Source organism: Juglans microcarpa x Juglans regia, chromosome 4D (assembly GCF_004785595.1).
Source record: "Juglans microcarpa x Juglans regia isolate MS1-56 chromosome 4D, Jm3101_v1.0, whole genome shotgun sequence".
In the NCBI taxonomy this organism is placed as follows: domain Eukaryota; kingdom Viridiplantae; phylum Streptophyta; class Magnoliopsida; order Fagales; family Juglandaceae; genus Juglans; species Juglans microcarpa x Juglans regia.
In genome coordinates, this window is record NC_054600.1 from 24,932,062 (window position 1) to 24,950,353 (window position 18,292).

At 37.9% G+C, this 18,292-nt stretch overlaps 3 protein-coding genes across 10 annotated transcripts; all 3 read left to right on the forward strand.

The window, feature by feature from the left end:
* The first annotated feature begins 2,698 nt into the window (after nt 1-2,698).
* LOC121260538 lies at nt 2,699-8,171 on the forward strand. Of its 8 annotated transcripts, XR_005939736.1 has the most exons (6): nt 2,699-5,028; nt 6,146-6,293; nt 6,393-6,607; nt 6,965-7,165; nt 7,247-7,298; nt 7,345-8,171. XR_005939736.1 is itself a non-coding variant. In XM_041162452.1 (2 exons), the coding sequence occupies exon 1, from the start codon at nt 2,717-2,719 to the stop codon at nt 5,003-5,005; it is 2,289 nt and encodes a 762-aa protein (XP_041018386.1). In that variant the 5' UTR covers nt 2,699-2,716; the 3' UTR covers nt 5,006-5,028; nt 5,122-5,657. The 8 variants fall into 8 exon arrangements, 2 of the variants coding, with proteins under 2 accessions (XP_041018386.1, XP_041018385.1); XR_005939735.1 differs by having other exon boundaries at nt 6,146-6,607; nt 6,962-7,165; XR_005939733.1 differs by having other exon boundaries at nt 6,146-6,607.
* A 2,349-nt stretch (nt 8,172-10,520) lies between these two features.
* Nucleotides 10,521-11,719, forward strand: LOC121260238 (tol-Pal system protein TolB-like). Its single transcript, XM_041162073.1, has 2 exons — nt 10,521-10,746; nt 10,902-11,719. The coding sequence occupies exons 1-2, from the start codon at nt 10,521-10,523 to the stop codon at nt 11,690-11,692; spliced, it is 1,017 nt and encodes a 338-aa protein (XP_041018007.1). The 3' UTR covers nt 11,693-11,719.
* A 1,779-nt stretch (nt 11,720-13,498) lies between these two features.
* LOC121260540 (E3 ubiquitin-protein ligase ZNF598-like) lies at nt 13,499-18,288 on the forward strand. Its single transcript, XM_041162455.1, has 7 exons — nt 13,499-13,857; nt 14,908-15,207; nt 15,310-15,518; nt 15,613-15,661; nt 15,798-15,887; nt 16,017-16,079; nt 16,283-18,288. The coding sequence occupies exons 1-7, from the start codon at nt 13,690-13,692 to the stop codon at nt 17,900-17,902; spliced, it is 2,499 nt and encodes an 832-aa protein (XP_041018389.1). The 5' UTR covers nt 13,499-13,689; the 3' UTR covers nt 17,903-18,288.
* The last annotated feature ends 4 nt before the right edge of the window (nt 18,289-18,292 follow it).

The following is an 18,292-nucleotide window of genomic DNA, read 5'->3' on the forward strand; positions in this document are numbered from 1 at the left end:
TTTAAACAAGTTTAAGAAGAATAAAATTAAAAAAAAAAAGTAATGATGTGTGGTGTCAGGTGTATAGGAATGATAAGTAGCAAAACTCCATTTCACTTGACAAAAACAAAACAACCAAAAGAATAATGCAACCATTTCCACATTTCATCTAGGCATATTCCACCCAACTCTCAAGTATTAATTTAAGAGTTTTGCTACTCATCATTTTCTCAAACCACACATCACACTTTTTATTTTTATTTTAAAATATTTTTTATTTTATTTTTCTTAAACTAATTGAATTCTTCTACTCATCATCCATATACCACATATTTGGTATGAGAAAAAAAATATGGTATATAGTGTATGGAAATGATGAATAACAGTTTTCTTAATTTAAAGGCCATGGACATGACTAGCTTCTCAACTGAGTAATTGCTCTGACTTTGTACGTTTGGGTAGTGATAAGTATTGAGAAGAGTTGTAAATAGTAATACTAAAATAATGAAAAAGTAATATTAGAATATTGAATGATAGTGAAAAGTAATGAATAATAATAATAAATAGGTAAAAATTAATAATAAAGTAATGAATAGTAGTGGAGCATTTAGATAAAGTAACATTTTTTCTAAAAACTTAAACCGTTGAACAAATGACAAAAAAGTACGTACGGATCTTGACGTTCAATTTAAACCACAATTTCCTAATTATCTGTAATAACTTTCAAAATACTACTATAATTAATGAAATTATCCAAGTATCCCTGTAATGCAGTGGAAATATCTACAAATTTACTCAACAAATTGGTTAGTATTCAAGCATGCAATTAATTTAATAATTAAACGATAACATACAATAAATAAATTACATAACACTAAGATTGGTATCAAAGGGAAACCTTTTAAATAACTCTTTAAAGGTAAAACCCTACGGGGTAGCCAAACTCAGGAAAGTCAATTTTATTATTTGAAAATCAATTACAAGTACTCATCAATTACAAAACATTTGCAACTTAACTCTTTTACTTGCCTAGACAAACGACTCGTTTGTTTTCTACCGCGGTAGTCGCCAGAACCTTTAGCGATATTCAAATATTGTCTTTCCTCCTAGAACTCTAGTGGCTGAAGTCCAATCACACGATCCTTCACGCTCGAGGCATGATGACACTCAAAGAGAGATCACAAATATGAAATTCACTAAGGAATTTTCTCACCAAAATATGTACTAGAAATTACTCTAGAAAATATGCAAATCTGAATCTCTACCGATCCTAACCAATAGGATCTCCTAAATAAACAATCTGAAAATCAATTCTAATTGTAGTAGGATGCTGTTGACAGAACAAATCTTATAGAAGTTTCAGGAATCTACTGACGAGAGAACTCTTCTGACAGACTGCTAACAGCCGACGCTGACGTTTCATCAAATAATTGCTTTAGATAACTTCTTGATAGTTCGAAATTCTTTCTGTTTGATATCTTCTTTTTGAATCTTCTATTTAGATCACTTGATATCTCATATCTTTTCGAACATTCAATCTTGATCAAAAGTCTTTTAAACTTTTATTTATTCAACTACTTATCTTATAATTCAAATATTCATAGATAACGATAAAGACAAACCTTTATTTATTAATCTACTTATCTTTGAATTTAAATATTCATAACTAAAGATAAAAATGAATTATATTCATTCAATAATTCAAATAGATCCTAACCATCTAATCCTTACCAACAAACTTTTTTATCAACTATTAAGATTATTACTAACTTGGGAGTGGAAAGGCCCAAATATTACTGGGAGGGTGTAATGGAGATTTGAGAAACAATGACTTTGATGGAAGGTCCATGTACGAGAGAGAGAGTACATTTTGAGAAGTAGCAGCAGCCCACAATACAGCCCAATATTTAAAATATAATTATCAAAACATGGTGATAGTGTTTTTTTGGGCCTTTCCCTCTCCCAAGTTTGTTCTCGACTCTGGATCAGACCTTCCGTATCTTTGATCTTCTACAATCTACTTGATTATATTTTATTAAAATAAATTTATAAATAGATATAATTTATTTAATATTTAAATTTTATTATTGATTTATCACAATTTATAAATTTATTTTAAAAGTCGAATAACTTCTCTTAAAATATATGTATAAAGTTATTTATTTTATTTAAAAAGAAATATTCTTATCCACTTTATTCCTAAGGTGAAAAAAAAGATAAATCGAACCGGACCGGATTCGATTTTCTTAAAATCAGTTTAGTTTCGATTTTCTTTTTTCTAATACCGATCAAACTTGATCGATTCATATATATATATATATATATTTTAATTTTTATATTGTATTAAATATTTTTTATATTATATATATTTTTTATATATAATTATATATGAAATAATTTTATATTATATGATAAATTATTAATTAATATAATATTAAATTTTAAAATAATATATAAATAACTATATATTATCACTATAATCTATAATATATTATTACTATATTATTATATACTATATAATCTATATGCTATATTATATATACTATATAATATATTAAAAAAATTGAACCACACCAAAATCGATAAAATTAAAAAAATCAATTTAAAAATATAATTGATATAGATTCTTCAAATCCAAAAACATATATATCTCTTCAATTTTAAAATATGTCAAAAACGGATCACCGACTACACCCCTATTTATTCGTAACCAGTGTTGGGAACTTGAATTGTTGTCATGACTCATCACTATAATCTTATTCTAATACTTTCTTCCGGCTTCTCAGTGCTTCTCTTTGCTTTATTTCCATCTTCTTCAATCTTCATATTGGACAGATGTCGGTCGATACGGATAAGCATGCTGCGTCACCTCATACGCACTCGATTACCATTTCCAGTTCCAAGAGCGCCCTCTCTTCCTCAACCTGTTGCCTCCCCGCTTCTTCTGCTTAAGCATTTCAATCCCCGCTGTTCCGTCATCTCAGACCCAACTCCTCCGACCACTCACTCTCCAACTCACACCCACACCCACACCCACACCCACGCCCACATGGATCCTAATCCTACAGGCTCCATCGTCTTCTCCACTCTTGATAGGCCCCATTACGGATTCGACCTCTTCTCTGTCGAACTCGGTCCCGCCACCACTGTCGGTTCCGAGCGTCGCCTCACCGATGCCATCTCCATCAACTTCAACGGTCAGTTCGTCGACGATGATCAGACCCTCGTATTCATCTCCGAGCGAACCGGATCTTCCCGTATCTACTTGTCTCGACCTGGATTCTCCAGTCCTAAACCACTTCCTTATATACCCACTAGCCTCTTCCACGACCGCCCCGTCATCCACAACGGCCGTCTCTACTTCATCTCAGCCCATGAGCAACCCGATCGACCTTTCAAAAGCTGGTGCGCTCTCTACTCGACACGGGTCGATGAGTTGGATGTTACTCGGCTCACCCCGTACGGTACTGTCGATTACAGTCCCGCTGTTTCTCGGTCCGGTGAATTCATCGCCGTTGCGTCATACGGGTCTAGACCTTGGGACGGTGAGTTCTTCGAGCTTCACACCAATATAGTTGTGTTTCCACAATCCGACCCGAATAACCGGGTGACCGTGTGCGAACGTGGCGGCTGGCCCGCTTGGTCTGGGGACTCCACTATCTACTTTCATCGCGAAGCGGAGGATGGTTGGTGGAGCATTTTTAGGTTGGATCTGCCGGAAAATCTCGAGCTTTCTTCGGAACTTCATAACACTGTCACTCGGGTCACCCCTCCGGGGCTCCATTGCATCACACCGGCCGCCTTGCACGACGGTAAACGGATCGCTGTTGCGACCCGCCGGTGTGAAAGGGAGTTCAGACACATTGAGATTTTTGACACTGAATCGAAGACATTCTCCCCAGTGACGGAGTCGCTGAATCCGAATATAAACCACTACAACCCTTTTGTCTCTTCCGGTTCCCGGTTCCTTGGGTACCATCGGTTCCGAGGTGAGTCACTAGAAGGCGTGTCGACGATACCATATATCGAGTCAATTATGTCTCCGATTAAGCAACTCCGAATGTTCAGGATAAACGGCTTTTTCCCTGCTTATTCTGCCGACGGTAAGTATATCGCGTTCAATTACGACTTTGGTTCGAATTCTAGCCTAAAGATACTAAAATCGGACGGTACGAAGCGGTGGACCCTAATCAAGGGCCGTACAGCGTTTGGCAACTCGTGGAGCCCCGCAGAGAAACACGTTATATACACATCGTTAGGGCCTATATTCAGGTCAGTGACAGAGACGGTCCAGATCGCACGGGTCGAATTCAACCCGGCAGATCTGGACGGCGATGGTGAGGACGTGAAGTGCGACGTGAAGATTTTAACCAAAGAGGAGACGGGGAATAACGCCTTCCCGGCCTGTTCACCGGACGGCAAGTCCGTTGTGTTCCGGTCTGGAAGGTCTGGGCACAAAAATTTGTACATAGTGGACTCTGTCGATGGCGAGTTCAATGGCGGAATACGTCGGCTAACGGAGGGCGCGTGGATCGATACCATGCCCAGCTGGTCACCTAAAGGAGATCTCATTGCGTTTTCATCCAATAAACACAATCCGGACAACAGCCGAAAGTTCGGCCTTTACGTCGTCAAACCCGACGGCTCCGATCTGCGTAGGATATATGTGGCGGGACCTGAGGGTTCGAATGAAGCTGACATGGAGAGGATCAACCACGTCTGCTTTAATAAGGACGGGGAGTGGCTGCTGTTCACGGCTAACTTTGGCGGGGTGTCGACGGAACCTGTGTCGTGGCCCAATCAATTTCAGCCATACGGCGATTTGTACGTGGTGAGGTTGGACGGGAGTGGACTGAGGAGGCTGACTTGTGATGGGTACGAGAACGGGACGCCAGCATGGCACTCGGGGGATGATGATGAGCTGGACATGGGACGCTTGACTCTGGGAAGCGAGGTTGGTGGGGATCAGCTAAGAGGGGAGTTTAGGGAGCTACGTTGGCTCTCTTGTGAATTTGTGAAGCAGTAGACTTTAGTCTATTACTGCGCAAGGTACATTTTGTTGTATCTCATTTTGCCTAGACTTTTTGTTATATTTGTGCATAAGATTGCTTCCTTCCTACGAAAGTAGGTTGTGAGGCACAGAATTGATTTGCATGGCACTTTTTAACTCTTTCAGAACTGTATGTTAGGGTGATTAGCTGTGAGCATACTTGTGCTGATGTTGACTTGGGAAGATGGGAAGTGAATTATCAATAAAGAAGCATTGGGAAGCTCTGTTCGTTCGTGCATGAGTAGATTTCAGGAGATGATCCTTTAAAGTTGATTTGAATAAAGCTGTATTGGCTACTATCGTGGTTGCTTGTTATCAGCCCTATTTGGAGGAACGATCTTTCTTTGATGAAAAGTGTTATTTCCTGTGATCTTACAACTTAGCTTTATCGGTTTATCTTTGAAAGATTGGCAGCGTTGTCTTGGAATAGGACTCCCATGAATTGCTACTCCTGTTTAAATTTTGTAATCGGATTGGTTGGTATCACTGAAGAATTATTATGTTGCTTTATAGCAAATTTGGAGGTTAAAAGGCTCCCTTGAAGTAGCTTTGTTGGTTCGAAAAGTACTGAACATGCCCAAACTCTGTTACAAATGTCTTTTTTTGGTATAATATCTGAATTCTCGAATATCTCTATTCTTTTTTCTTTTTGGAAGTCTATTCTGAATTCGTTTGAGTTGCATTTCTTTAGTTGAGAATGGAAAGTCTTTTGGATTCCCTTATGTGAAATTGATAGCTACCTACTTAAAGATAATCTTGAAGATTAAGAGATGCCCATTTCTTGAAGTTCAATCCTCGACTCTCCAACCCTTTTACCAGAAGGGAAACAAAGCAATTAGAGATGAAAGAGAGGAGAAGAAATACAAATGTTCATATTGCGTCTTCAATGAATAGGGCTGCTGTTTATTGCATGAGTGTGCCTTAACTCTGTTGAAAATTGATCGGAAAGATTGAATCTGTTCATGGATTGATATGCACAAATATTCGTGACTCGTATAAGATGCCTGAAACTTGCATTATGTGGAGGAAAGGAGACGTAGATGGGTAAACATGTTGGGATAAAGGAGTTTTGCATTTATTGTTGTGGTTTTGTAGACACTGAATTGTTTTTTACAGGAAATTGCCATTTCAGTAGAAACATGTTCTGCAACTTCTGGAGAACTTGGAAGAATCTAGGGCATTGAAGAATGCTATAGGGAGGAGAACAGTGTGACTATGAGGGGGCATATGAGGATGAGCAAAATGGCTAACTCACAAAACCACGGTACTTTCTTGAGCTTACATGTACAGACACTGTACAATTTTGAAGGTCGATTTTATTTCATGAATGCTAAAAATTGCTACTCCAGCTTCTTTTATGCAGCTAGTGGTTAGGTTAGGTTAGGTTAATTATACTACTAAGAGAGGGAGTGTCGAAGTTTTGGTGATAATGGTGGTAGTGGAAATAGTGCTAAGATTATACTTTGGGTGGTGATGGTTTAGTGTGGATGGTGTATACTATTGAGTGGCAGCTTCACTGCTTGTGGTAGAGTTGGCAGTGAAGGGTGGTGTGTTTAATGTCCCTTCACCCTAACACGGGTACTTGCATCTAAGATTCTGAAAAGTATTTTCAAAGGGGCATTATGGAATTACCACATGTAACAATCGATGGGAAAACCAGCATAAAGTTTTTTAATTACATAGTATTCAAGTTAATAACATTTAGTTTCTGATACCTGTTTTAATTTTTTTAGGGTTCTTAGTTTCTTTGTTATATCCAACTTTATTGCCATGTAGATATGATATAAGTTCGTGTGCAAGTGCTTTACGATGTGATGGCATATTACTGGAAGGATTCTCACTGTACATTAGACAGCAAGAACAATCTATTGCTTGAAATTACAATAGATGAGGATTTAAAATGCTTATTTGAAAGGGCTGTTACTGAACTAGTAGATACGGTTGTGGATCCAAAAGTGGTAGAATTGGTAGTAGCATACCTTCCATGTCAAGAGCAAGAGACAAGTGACGGCTTTCCTTGTACTATAAGTCTAGTTGATCCAGTTGATTATGCTCGTGCTCATGATTGGGATTAAGTTTATGCCATGAGGTTCGGTTCCTTATCTAGAAAGCATATCTGGATATATATACCCATAGGTGTGTGTATTATCTCTTGTTACTTTGTGAAATTCAACTGTTCCAATTGAGGATTTAAATTTGAATTCTGGGACTTTGCAGGGAGCGCTCCTTTAACTGTTATTTGGTAAATGTCTCACTAGGCCTGCAACAGGTAATTTAATTGTATTGATTTCTTGACCGTGGAATTCATGGTACAGACAGCATTTCATTAGAACATTTCCTGTCCAGACGAGGTTGAATACTACGGTGATAACCAAAATTTGAGAAGCTGTAGCAACATGTTGGCATCATCTTTGCCAGTGGAAACACTTCAGGTAATAAATTTCTCCGGCCTTCAATATGTCTCCCACCTTACGATTATGTTAAATCGGCCACAAAAATGGGTTTAAATTTGGAGGGGAAAAAGAAAAGAAAAAAGGTCAGTGCAAATATAAGGGTAATATGGAAAAGCTAAACTGATACATGTTTTCATTTTTGAAAAATCTCATAATTTTAGGACGAGTCAAAAAGGGAATCACCGTCATGTAAGAAATATGGACGGAGTGGGTATATATTAGTAGCAGCTGGTCATGTATTTCATTTGTAGATAACCATCATTGTGAATTAACTAGTTCTGCAACTCTGGCCACCTTTCGGATGACAAAAAGTCTATCTCAAGTTGGGATCACCAAGGAAGAACTCCTTGCAATTACGTGGTTCACCGGCTTGGAAGTAATGCTGTTCATGGTTCAGGTCTTCCTAATAATATTACTTATCATTTTGAGCAGCAATCAATGAGAGAATTTAGTAGGAAATAAGGTTAGTATCTGATCCTTGAGGAGGACCTAAACCCTGCCCAAAAAGTTTTCCTGCATTTTGATCCCTAATTCTTCACAGTTCCAAATTTCAACTGTGTAAAAGCTGATGGTAGAAAGGTTCAAAGATTGGTATGGAGTTTGGTTTCACTTTCAGAAACTTCGAGAGAGTAGTTATTCATATTGTTTTAAGAAATAATATACCCTTTTCCAAAGAAATATTTTCCCTTTGTCCGAAATGTTCTAACTGCTACATAGTTCCTACAAACAATATGTCAGTATCTAATATTTGTAAAGTTTGGATTTTTTTTAATAACAGGGATACGTTAAGGTTCCCTTTGGATTAGGAAAATCTTTCATCTCATCACATCATTATAATTATTTTAAATTTTTATATAAAATATAATAAACAATTTAATTTTTTCAAATCTTAATTTAACTTTTTTAAATTTCAAAACAATATTAATATTAAAAAATAATATTTTAACAGTATTTATTTTTAATTTTTATCTTTCATTTAAAATCATTTCTTTTCATCTCTAATCTAAACCAGCGTGGCAATGTCAACGAGTGCTTATTAAGTTGATTCAGTATTTTTTTTTTAATGATTATGTTTGACCACGCTGTTAATGTGTAACCCTTACTAATTTCTTACTTTGCACTCAGCTGGCTCTTCCCTTTATGCTCCACTATTCATTAAATTGTCTATACGCGAGTCAAACCAGCTTATCTTTTGGTGGTGTCTTTCTTCCGTACAAGATAGAAGTTAAAAAAATATATAGTGTGGACGCTCTTGAGAATTGTTTAGACAGGCGCTCTTTTTTTTTTTTTTCCTCCTCCTCTAGTAGAGTTTTGGACTCAATCACTTGTATAAAACTTGTTCGAACTATATGATGATCAACTGGAATGTTGTGTTCTGGAGGAGACAAGTCAAGATGATGTATGTTGCATTTGTTCATTCCAAAGTTTGTTTATTACATAGGGCTTGAATATCCTTAAAGAGGGCAGGATTTTCCTGTCTCAGTCTAAATTGATTTCGTTTCAATTTTAATTTCATCGTAGTTTTTATTTTATTACTATATATTTTACCAACAATTTTAAGAGATTTAGATGGAGTTTACAGTTGAAAATTCATGAAAAGCATTGAGTATCTCAATAAGCTATTATGTTTCAAAGAAGCCCATTTCAAGAGGTAAAAGTGTAAAGTGCTATTCTATCTAAGCCTTTTCAATGCCTCTTATGTTCTCATTGCCAAGAACCCTAATAGGATCACTACCGAGAACATGATTTAAGTATAAGTGAAAGTTCACGAAAAAAAAGTTGAAATATATGCAAAAAATGAATATGATTGTCGGTGTTATCTCTTGAATTTTCTTAAGGATCATTTATTTGATTATTACAATACTATTTATTCATATGCAAAGAAAGTTTTGAAAGCTTTATAGAGTAAATATACTCAGAAGAAGCCGGAGCAAATGCAGCAAATTGCTTATTTTGATATCAAATGGTAGATGAGAAGTCGGTTGCAAGGTAAGTGCAAGATTTTGAAATGATTATAACGGAAGTTAGATCTTAATGCATCAAGATTAGAGAAAGTTAATTGTTTGTGGCATCATTGACAAGCTACCACCTTCGTGTATAAAGTTCTGAGGGAATCCAAGTTTGAATCTAAGGCCAATGAAGCTCAGCTAACAAATGCGACGTTAAAACACTAGACTACTTGGAGAAGATAGATCAGCTCAAATAGGCGAGAAGAGATAAAAATTTGAGCGAGCGATAGATTTGGGTGATGAGACTTATCTTTTAGTTGAGCGATGAGACATCTCCTAGTTGGGCGATGATAAGTGGCGACATTTATATTTTAACTATAATTTTTACTATAGATGTCAGAATTTCACATATAATCTTAATATGGAAAGCTCTTTTCAACATGCACATCATGGTCACAACGCTTAGCTTGGTGGACCAGTTATTTTTATCTCTAAATCGTTAATTTTAGTTAACTATTTCATTTTTAGTTAATTTTCTTTTATGACAATAAAAAGCTTAAATCTCACTTTTTTAAAGAAAATGAGATTTTAATATCTCAATTTAATTGTTTCAATTTTAATTTTATTATTATATATTTCACCAACCCAATAAAAGCTAAAAAAGAGCCAGGTGCAGGTCCTCATGATTTCTTTTGTCGTAATTAATTAAGAATTCAGGAAGAAAAAATGATTTTGAGAATCAATAATACATCAAATTTTAAATTCTACATTACATATCAAAACTACCCACCCACTTATTAGGACAAGGGAGGTAGGCCAGGCCGTAACATTTGGACATTTCGGGTACAAATATGATGCAAGTTTGCTTGAGCTGCAGGATCTTTTTAAAAAACTCTACATTTGAAGTCAACTTTTTGACTGCCCAGGCCCCAAACATTCGTTAGTCAACAAAGGATAAGAACGCTAGGTCACGCTATACGTAAGTCGGGCACTTCCTTGCCATATAAAGCTCCCCCAAGGATCGCCGCATCTGAAACCTTCAAATCATCTCCAAATCCAAACCCAGTTTCCACTTATTTTCTCTCTCTCATGGACCCCGCCGGCACCATCGTCTTCACCACCGTTGGTAGGCCCCAATATGGATTTGACCTCTTCTCTCTCGAACTCTGCCCTTCCACCACCCTGAACAGTCCAGAGCATCGCCTCACTGACGGCATCTCCATCAATTTCAATGCCCAGTTCGTTGACGACGATCAGACACTCGTCTTTATCTCCGAGCGAACTGGGTCTCCCCGTATCTACCTATCCAGGCCTGGTCTCCTCATCCCGAAACCACTGCCTTCCTTGTCCACTAGCCTCTTCCACGACCGCCCGGTCATCAAGAACGACCGCCTCTACTTCATCTCAGCCCACGAACAACCTGAACGACCCTATAAGAGCTGGTCTGCTCTCTACTCGACCGGCGTCGAGGAGTTGGAACTTACCCGGCTTATACTTCGGTGGGGCCGATATTCGGTTCAGTGAAGGCAACGGTCCAGATTGCAAGGATGGAATTTGATCCGGTTGATTTGGATGGGGATTGCGAGGACATAAAGTGCGAGATGAAGATTTTAACGAGAGAGGAGACGGGGAATAATGCCTTCCCGTCTTGTTCGCCAGATGGCAAGTTCATCGTGTTTCGATCTGGACGGTCTGGGCATAAGAATTTGTACATAGTCGATGCTGTCGATGGCGAGTTGAACGGCGGTTTGCGTCAGTTAACTGAGGGTCCATGGATTGATACCATGCCCCATTGGTCACCAAATGGGGATTTGATAGCCTTCTCCTCCAACAGACACAACCCAAACAACGTTGACGCGTTTAGCATTTTCGTGATCAAGCCCGATGGCTCGGGCTTGCGAAGGATTCACGTGGCAGGTCTGGAGGGTACGAGTGATGTGGACAGGGAAAGGATCAACCACGTGTGCTTTAGCAAGGATGGGAAATGGCTGGTGTTCACGAGTAACTTGGGCGGGGTGACAGCCGAGCCAGTGTCTTTACCTAACAGTTTTCAACCATATGGTGATCTGTATGTGGTTAGAGTGGATGGGAGTCAGCTGAGGAGGCTAACATGGAATGGATACGAGAACGGGACGCCAGCGTGGCACCCCAATGATGATCATGCACTTGATATGGGGCACATACGTTTGGGAAGTGAGGTCGGAGGAGATATGCTGAAAGGAGAATTTGATGATCCACTTTGGATCTCTTGCAACATGTGAATGTTTGACATGTGGTCTGAGAATATTAAAGAAAAATTCTTAGTAGCAGCTACTGTTTTGCTGCATCTAAATTGCACACATTACGTGTCACACGAGCAGCCCTTGATAATATAGAGATGAGAGATGATGAGAGAGAGCAGAGATGAGAGAGAGCCGATGAGAGAGAGAGATGCTGATGAGAGAAAGTCAGAGATAAGAGAGACCGAGATGAGAGAGAGTCAGAGATGAGAGAGAGAGACTGTGATGATAGAGAGCATGAGGGATGAGAGAGAGTTGAGGAGAGAGAGATGATGAGGGATGAGAGAGAGAGTCGAGGAGAGAGAAAGAGCCGGAGAGAGAGTCTTTGATGAGAGAGAGACGCTGGAGAGATGATGAGAGAGAGAGAGAGAGGGGTAGCGTCTTGAGAGAGAGAGATAAGAGAGAGAGAGACGCAGGAGAGATGATGAGAGAGAGTGGGGTAGGGTTTGTGACTCTGACTCCGTGGGTTTTGAAAAAAAAAAAAAACAAATGGATCACATGCATCTACGTAGTGTATGTATTGTGTGCACCACTACAATAGATGCTATATAGCAGTATTCAATATTAAATAATGCATAAATCTTGCGTTTTTTTTTTTAATTAAAAATAGATGGATCTAAAATTTGATTATAATTTTTAAAAAGAATTCGCGAGACTTTGAATTCTTAAGATTGTAAAATTAATTTCTGATCGCATTTATGTTTCTACTATCATATTTACAAATAAAAATTGTTATGCAAGAAAGAAATATATGGTATTTATTTAAAGAAATATATAGAAATCTGTACCTTTGTCCAACTGAACAACTCGTGCGATCATTATATTAAATATTATAATCTACGTGTTGTATGTCTCTCTTTCTTAATTGTGAAAAATATTTAGTTAAATAGTTGAATCAAAACTACATTTATGATGCAAAAGCAAATCGTGGTCCCCTCTGGATACAAAGAACCATTTCATCTCATTTCTTTTTTTTTTATTATTATAATTTTTTCAAATTTTCATATAAAATATAATAAAAAATTTTATTTTTTTAAAATTTAAAATAATAATAATATTAAAAAATAATATTTTATTCAACTTTCATCTCAATTCAATTTAACTCTTTCAACTCACAATCCAAACGCAACTTAATCAAACCGAAACTTAATGATCAGATAAACACAATCTTCGAAGAGAGTCATAATCAATGTAATTCCCTAAAAGTCAACGGTGATATGTTTGAACAACTGTACTTGATTCTCCCATCTCAAAAAGTGTCATTTATTTGTAATTGTAAACATAAATGATAAATAATAAAATTAGATATAGTTTTAGTTGGGTAAATTTTACCGTATTTTTTTAAAATAAGAAATTTATTATTAAAAATTAATTTTATTTTATAAATATCAAATTTATCTATTTCTTTTAAGGATTTTATACAGGTTCTAAAATTATAAATATTATTTTTCAAATATTATTTTATTTTATAATGATTTCGTGCCTGTTTCTGTTTAAGTAATTAAGATTTTATTTTTTATTTTTTATTTTTCTGACTACATCGGCATATTTGACGATTTATTAACAAGTTTTCAATGGAGGAATCAATTTGATATATCTTAAGATTAGAAATAATAAAGAATTTATTTAAAAATAATATAGAGTAGTAATTTGATTTTAAAAGAAAGACTAATTTTTTATATAAATATTAAAGCCAAAATTTAATATTAATGGACATGGCAAGTCCGGTAAGTTACCTATTCCCAGTTGGATTAAAGGCGGCGGAACCTATATATACAAGTTTCACCATTATATTTTCTTCACCTAAAGCTTATAATAGTCACAATAGCATTGGGGGAGTCCGTTGTTCTCTGCGAACCCTAGATTAGATCTTCCTTTCTCATCTTCACTGCTCTCTCTCTCGCTTCGATTGGGGGTTTTTTCTTTTGCTTGTCAATCTCAGACGAACATACTGATTACAGACAGAGACAGAGGAAGGCATGGACGATAGCTGTGCCGTGTGCGCCGATGTTCTGGAATGGGTGGCCTACGGTCCCTGTGGGCACCGAGAGGTCTGCTCCACCTGCGTCGCTCGTCTCCGCTTCATTTGCGAAGATCACACCTGTTGCATCTGCAAAACCCATTCTGACGTCGTTTTCGTCACCAAGGTTTCAACTTCTTCTCCCCTCTCTCTCTCTGGTACCTCGCGCCTACTACGATTATTCAGAATTTGCTTAAATAATACTGACCGAGTATATTAACGATTTTTTTTTTTTCTCTCAATCTTGATTTGGTTTGCTATCCCTTAGGTATATAGGGCGGAAATAGATTTATGCCGCACTTAGAAGGAAATACCGAGTAGCATTTAGTTCACTGCGTTTCGGTTACTTTGAAATTATGTGGCTCTCTTCATGCATTTGTTTTGAGGTTCGTCTTTTCAGGATATTTTCTTATTATTTGCTTGTCAAATTTAAACCTACAATCAGGCATTTTCTTAGTTTTTTTTAATATTAATCTGTCACTGCCAAGGCCCAAGGCAGTCTGGTAATATCCATTTTACGATGATTACCTGGTTTATTTTGCACAGTTTCTACATTTTGTTTGCAATTTTGGACATTTGGTTTGGTTCGTTATGGATTAGGTTCATCTGTGCATGACAAAAAACTTTGAGAATTCATTGGTCATGTTTACTGTCAAAGGTTCATATTAGGCCTGCTGCCCGCCTGCGCACCCTGGCCCCATCCTGCTTATATGGGTCGCCCCATCCGGGAGCTGGGTGGGCGGATTGCCCTACAGGCCGTCTGTCACCTGTCCCTACTTATCTTGTTTTTGAGAGAATCTGCCTGCCTGCTGAGACGAGGCAGGCAATTCGCTTGTGACCAATGGGGGCAGGCGGTATGGATGCAGGTGCCTGCCCTACACATCTAGTTCATAGTGTTGGGGATTCTGAAAGATTTATAAGTTTAGAATTTCTAATCAGTAAAATTCTAATGATGGCACGATTGAAATATTTGGTGCTTGCGAGGTTTTTTTATTTATTTATTTTTAATGTCAAAACTTGACATTGAATTTTAAAATTATTAGGTGTTAACATATTTGTTGAGGAAATTACACTGAGCATGAAATGGTGTTCTTTGTCCTTTCTGATATTTATCTTTTTCCTGTTTATACAATTGCTCTCTTTATTATAAATACATGTGCTTTTGCTGTTGTTGCAGGCCTTAGGAGATTATACAAGGATGATCAATGACTTTTCTGTCTTACCAAAAGTAAGGGAGGGTAGGGTGGGATCATACTGGTACCATGAGGATACTCAAGCATTTTTTGACGACATTGACCATTACAAGATGATCAAGGCAATGTGTAGGCTATCGTGCAGTGTATGTGATAAGATGGAGGGGCAGCCACATAATGGCTCAAAGCATCGAGCAAATTTTAGGAACATTGAACAGTTGAAGGGTCATTTATTCCATCAACATAAGTTGCTTATGTGCAGTCTTTGCTTGGAAGGAAGGAAGGTGAAATGGATAGACTTGACCTCTTGTATGATTCTTGGTAGCAAAAGTGTACTTCTTTAATGGTTTTCATGAGGACTCACTTGCTCGTTTTGTGTGACCCAGGTGTTTATTTGTGAACAAAAGTTATATACTAGAGCACAATTGAAACAGCATATAAGCACAGGGGCATCTGAGGTGGATGGAACTGAGAGTGAAAGAAGTGGCTTTACAGGGCATCCTTTGTGTGAATTTTGCAGAACCCCATTCTATGGGGAAAATGAACTGTACTCACATATGTCTACTGAACATTACACCTGTCACATATGCCAAAGGTAAATAAGCACTCTACCATATGTGACAAAAAAACCCTCTGCTTTGATTGCAACAAAGACAATTGTTAATGATTTTTCATTCTGCTGAATGCAGGCAGCATCCAGGTCACTATGAGTATTACAAGAATTATGACGACCTAGAGGCAAGATAGTTGTGCTTACTTTCACTTCTTGTAATAATAAATTCGTGAAGATCCACAAGAAGTTTGTGAAGTCCACAGTTAATTATTGTCTTAGCTGGGAACATTTTTTGAAACAGCTGACTGTTTTCTATGACAGATCCACTTCCGTCAAGACCATTTCTTGTGTGAGGATGACGCCTGCCTAACCAAAAAATTTATTGTCTTTCCATCTGAAGAAGCATTGAAGGTGATGCCTTATAGCATTTGAATGTAGTGTGCATGTGTGCGTTTGTTTTCCTGTCCTTTATTTTGAATTTTTATGGCTCATGGTTTAGCTATATTTCTATCAGTTACTATTTTTTTTTTTATTTTTCAGAGACATAATGCTCTTGAACATGGAGGAAGAATGTCACGTTCGAAGCGTAATGCTGCTCTGCAGGTATGTAAAATTTATCATCGTTAGCTATGATCATTTTATCTAGATTTACTGATAAAAAAAATCTAGCTTCTTCTTTCTGTCTTATAGATCATTACATACGTGTATTGCTGCATTTGCATCAATTAATATTAAACATATTTTTTATAGCTCTATTTCTTTGGCTATATCCTTTGGTAACTATTTTTTTTTCCTCATTCTCACAGATTCCGACTAGCTTTCAATATCGACGAAATAATGAACAAGATCGTCGCCGTGGGAGAGGACGCGCATTTCAAATCAATTCTGAAAGTCAACTTTCTATGGCTATTGAAGCAAGTTTGGAGACAGCTAATGCTGATCATATGTTTCACGATCCACCATCAACATCCAGTCTGCAAGTTGATCCTGATGCTGAGGGGACAAGCAATATTGATCCGACAATTCAGCCATTTGAATCCTTAGCTACAACAGATTCTGAATTACCTTCAAGGTACCTTCAAGCTTTGGGAAGGTCAAGGAATGCTCCTTTGGAAGAATCTTCCTTTCCTCCTCTTCCCATGGCACCCAAAAACAGTCAACAAAAACCAAAACAGGAATCAGAAAATTTTCCTAGTAACTCCATGGCAGCACATCTCCGCCGCCAAAGAAATGTGACCGATCTTAATTCAGCTCAGGCTTGGTCAGCAGCAAGCTGCGGACCCCGCCCAATAGCAGCTGATTCAACAAAACCTAGACCTACAACAAATTCAGTACCTGTAAAATCACATAGTTCTGGACAGTCTAAGATAGCCACTGGTAATGGACTAGCATCATCTAGTTATGCAAGTTTGGCTGAGGCTTGGCCAACACCTGCACTTCTATCAGTTGGCTCTTCAAGGGACTCAGGCAACACGTGTAGGATCAGACACTCTGCATCAGCCCCAGATCTTGTGGAAAGTGAGTCTGTGAAACCCTCAATTTCTGATTTCCCTCCGGTATCTGTAGCACAATTGCACAAGTTGCCCAGAAGTAGCCAGGTTTCCTTAAATGTGCAGGATGTTCAGACTGCAAACCGGTCTTTGGTTGAAAAGGTTCGTGCTGCCCTTGAATTTAATGAAGATAGATACACTGCCTTTAAAGGCATATCTGGACAGTATCGCCAGGGTTTAATTGACACAGGAAGATATCTGGATTTTGTCCAGAAGTTTGGCCTGTCACATCTTATTCTGGAGTTGGCTCGGCTCTGTCCTGATGAGCAGAAACAGCAAGAGCTTGTTGAGACCTATAATGCTAGTTTGCGAAACAATGTTCCACAAGCTAATGGTCGGGGCACAGGCAATTCCCACCTGAAAGAAAGCAATGGCTCTAAGAAAGGTAAAGGGAAGTCTATAGTTGCTGAAGGCAGTAGTTCAAAGGATAGATTAGCAAATAACATTTTGAGCACCTTAAAGCAACTGCAATCTGCATACAAGCCCCTGGAAGAAGCAGCGGCGGAGGTATTATCTAGGGATGGGTACCGTGATTCCAAAGGAGGCAACTCTAAGGTTTTGATGGATGAGCACCTTGTGGAGCTAATTACCGGTAATCAACCCTTAATGAAGCTGGGAGGTCAGAACGATTCCCCATTAGCTGGTAGTATATCTAATCAAAATATACGGGGTGGTGGTGGAGGAAGTAAGCAAAGAAAGAAAACCACAAAGTTCCTCAGAGCTCGATTGGGTGATGGGTCTGTATCATCACTTTTGGATCACAAAAACACAGACCCGGACTCAAACCCAGAAGCAATGGATGAGAGTTCAGATGGAGGAGGGTTGCCTGTGCGTGGTGTTTGGCGAAATGGAGGAGGCCATAAACTCTTCACCTAATAATTTTTTTAAGAGATCCTAAAATCACTGATTCCAGTGGTAGTTTCTTTGTGGAGAAGTAAAAGAATCATTAGCGTCAGAATCATGATTGATCTGGGAAAGACAAAGGATTTTCAAGTTGAGTTGAATTTTCTTGGCCAGCCATGTAGGATTTTGTGACATGTTAACTTTGAAGGCAAAGGCAATGTTGCCCGAATCAGATCCCCCTTGCCCCTATGGGTATATCTTGCACCCCGCAAGTGTTCATATGCAGATAACCATTTCAATACATATATATATATAGTTCGGAGGTTGAGGTTTACAATATGTCTAGACATTCCTGTTTTTAATGTACATGCGGTGGTTCCACATCTGACAGGTTTTAATTGCATTTGATTATTATTATTTTTT

Bases quoted from the DNA above. Each gene is read 5' to 3' on its own strand.
- LOC121260540 (XM_041162455.1), top strand. From the start codon at position 13,690: ATGGACGATAGCTGTGCCGTGTGCGCCGATGTTCTGGAATGGGTGGCC. The intron at 15,208-15,309 runs GTGAAATGGATA...TGTGTGACCCAG, and splicing joins TTTGCTTGGAAGGAAGGAAG to GTGTTTATTTGTGAACAAAA. The intron at 15,519-15,612 runs GTAAATAAGCAC...TGCTGAATGCAG, and splicing joins ACCTGTCACATATGCCAAAG to GCAGCATCCAGGTCACTATG.
- LOC121260538 (XM_041162452.1), top strand. From the start codon at position 2,717: ATGACTCATCACTATAATCTTATTCTAATACTTTCTTCCGGCTTCTCA.
- LOC121260238 (XM_041162073.1), top strand. From the start codon at position 10,521: ATGGACCCCGCCGGCACCATCGTCTTCACCACCGTTGGTAGGCCCCAA. The intron at 10,747-10,901 runs GTCTCCTCATCC...ACCGGCGTCGAG, and splicing joins TATCTACCTATCCAGGCCTG to GAGTTGGAACTTACCCGGCT.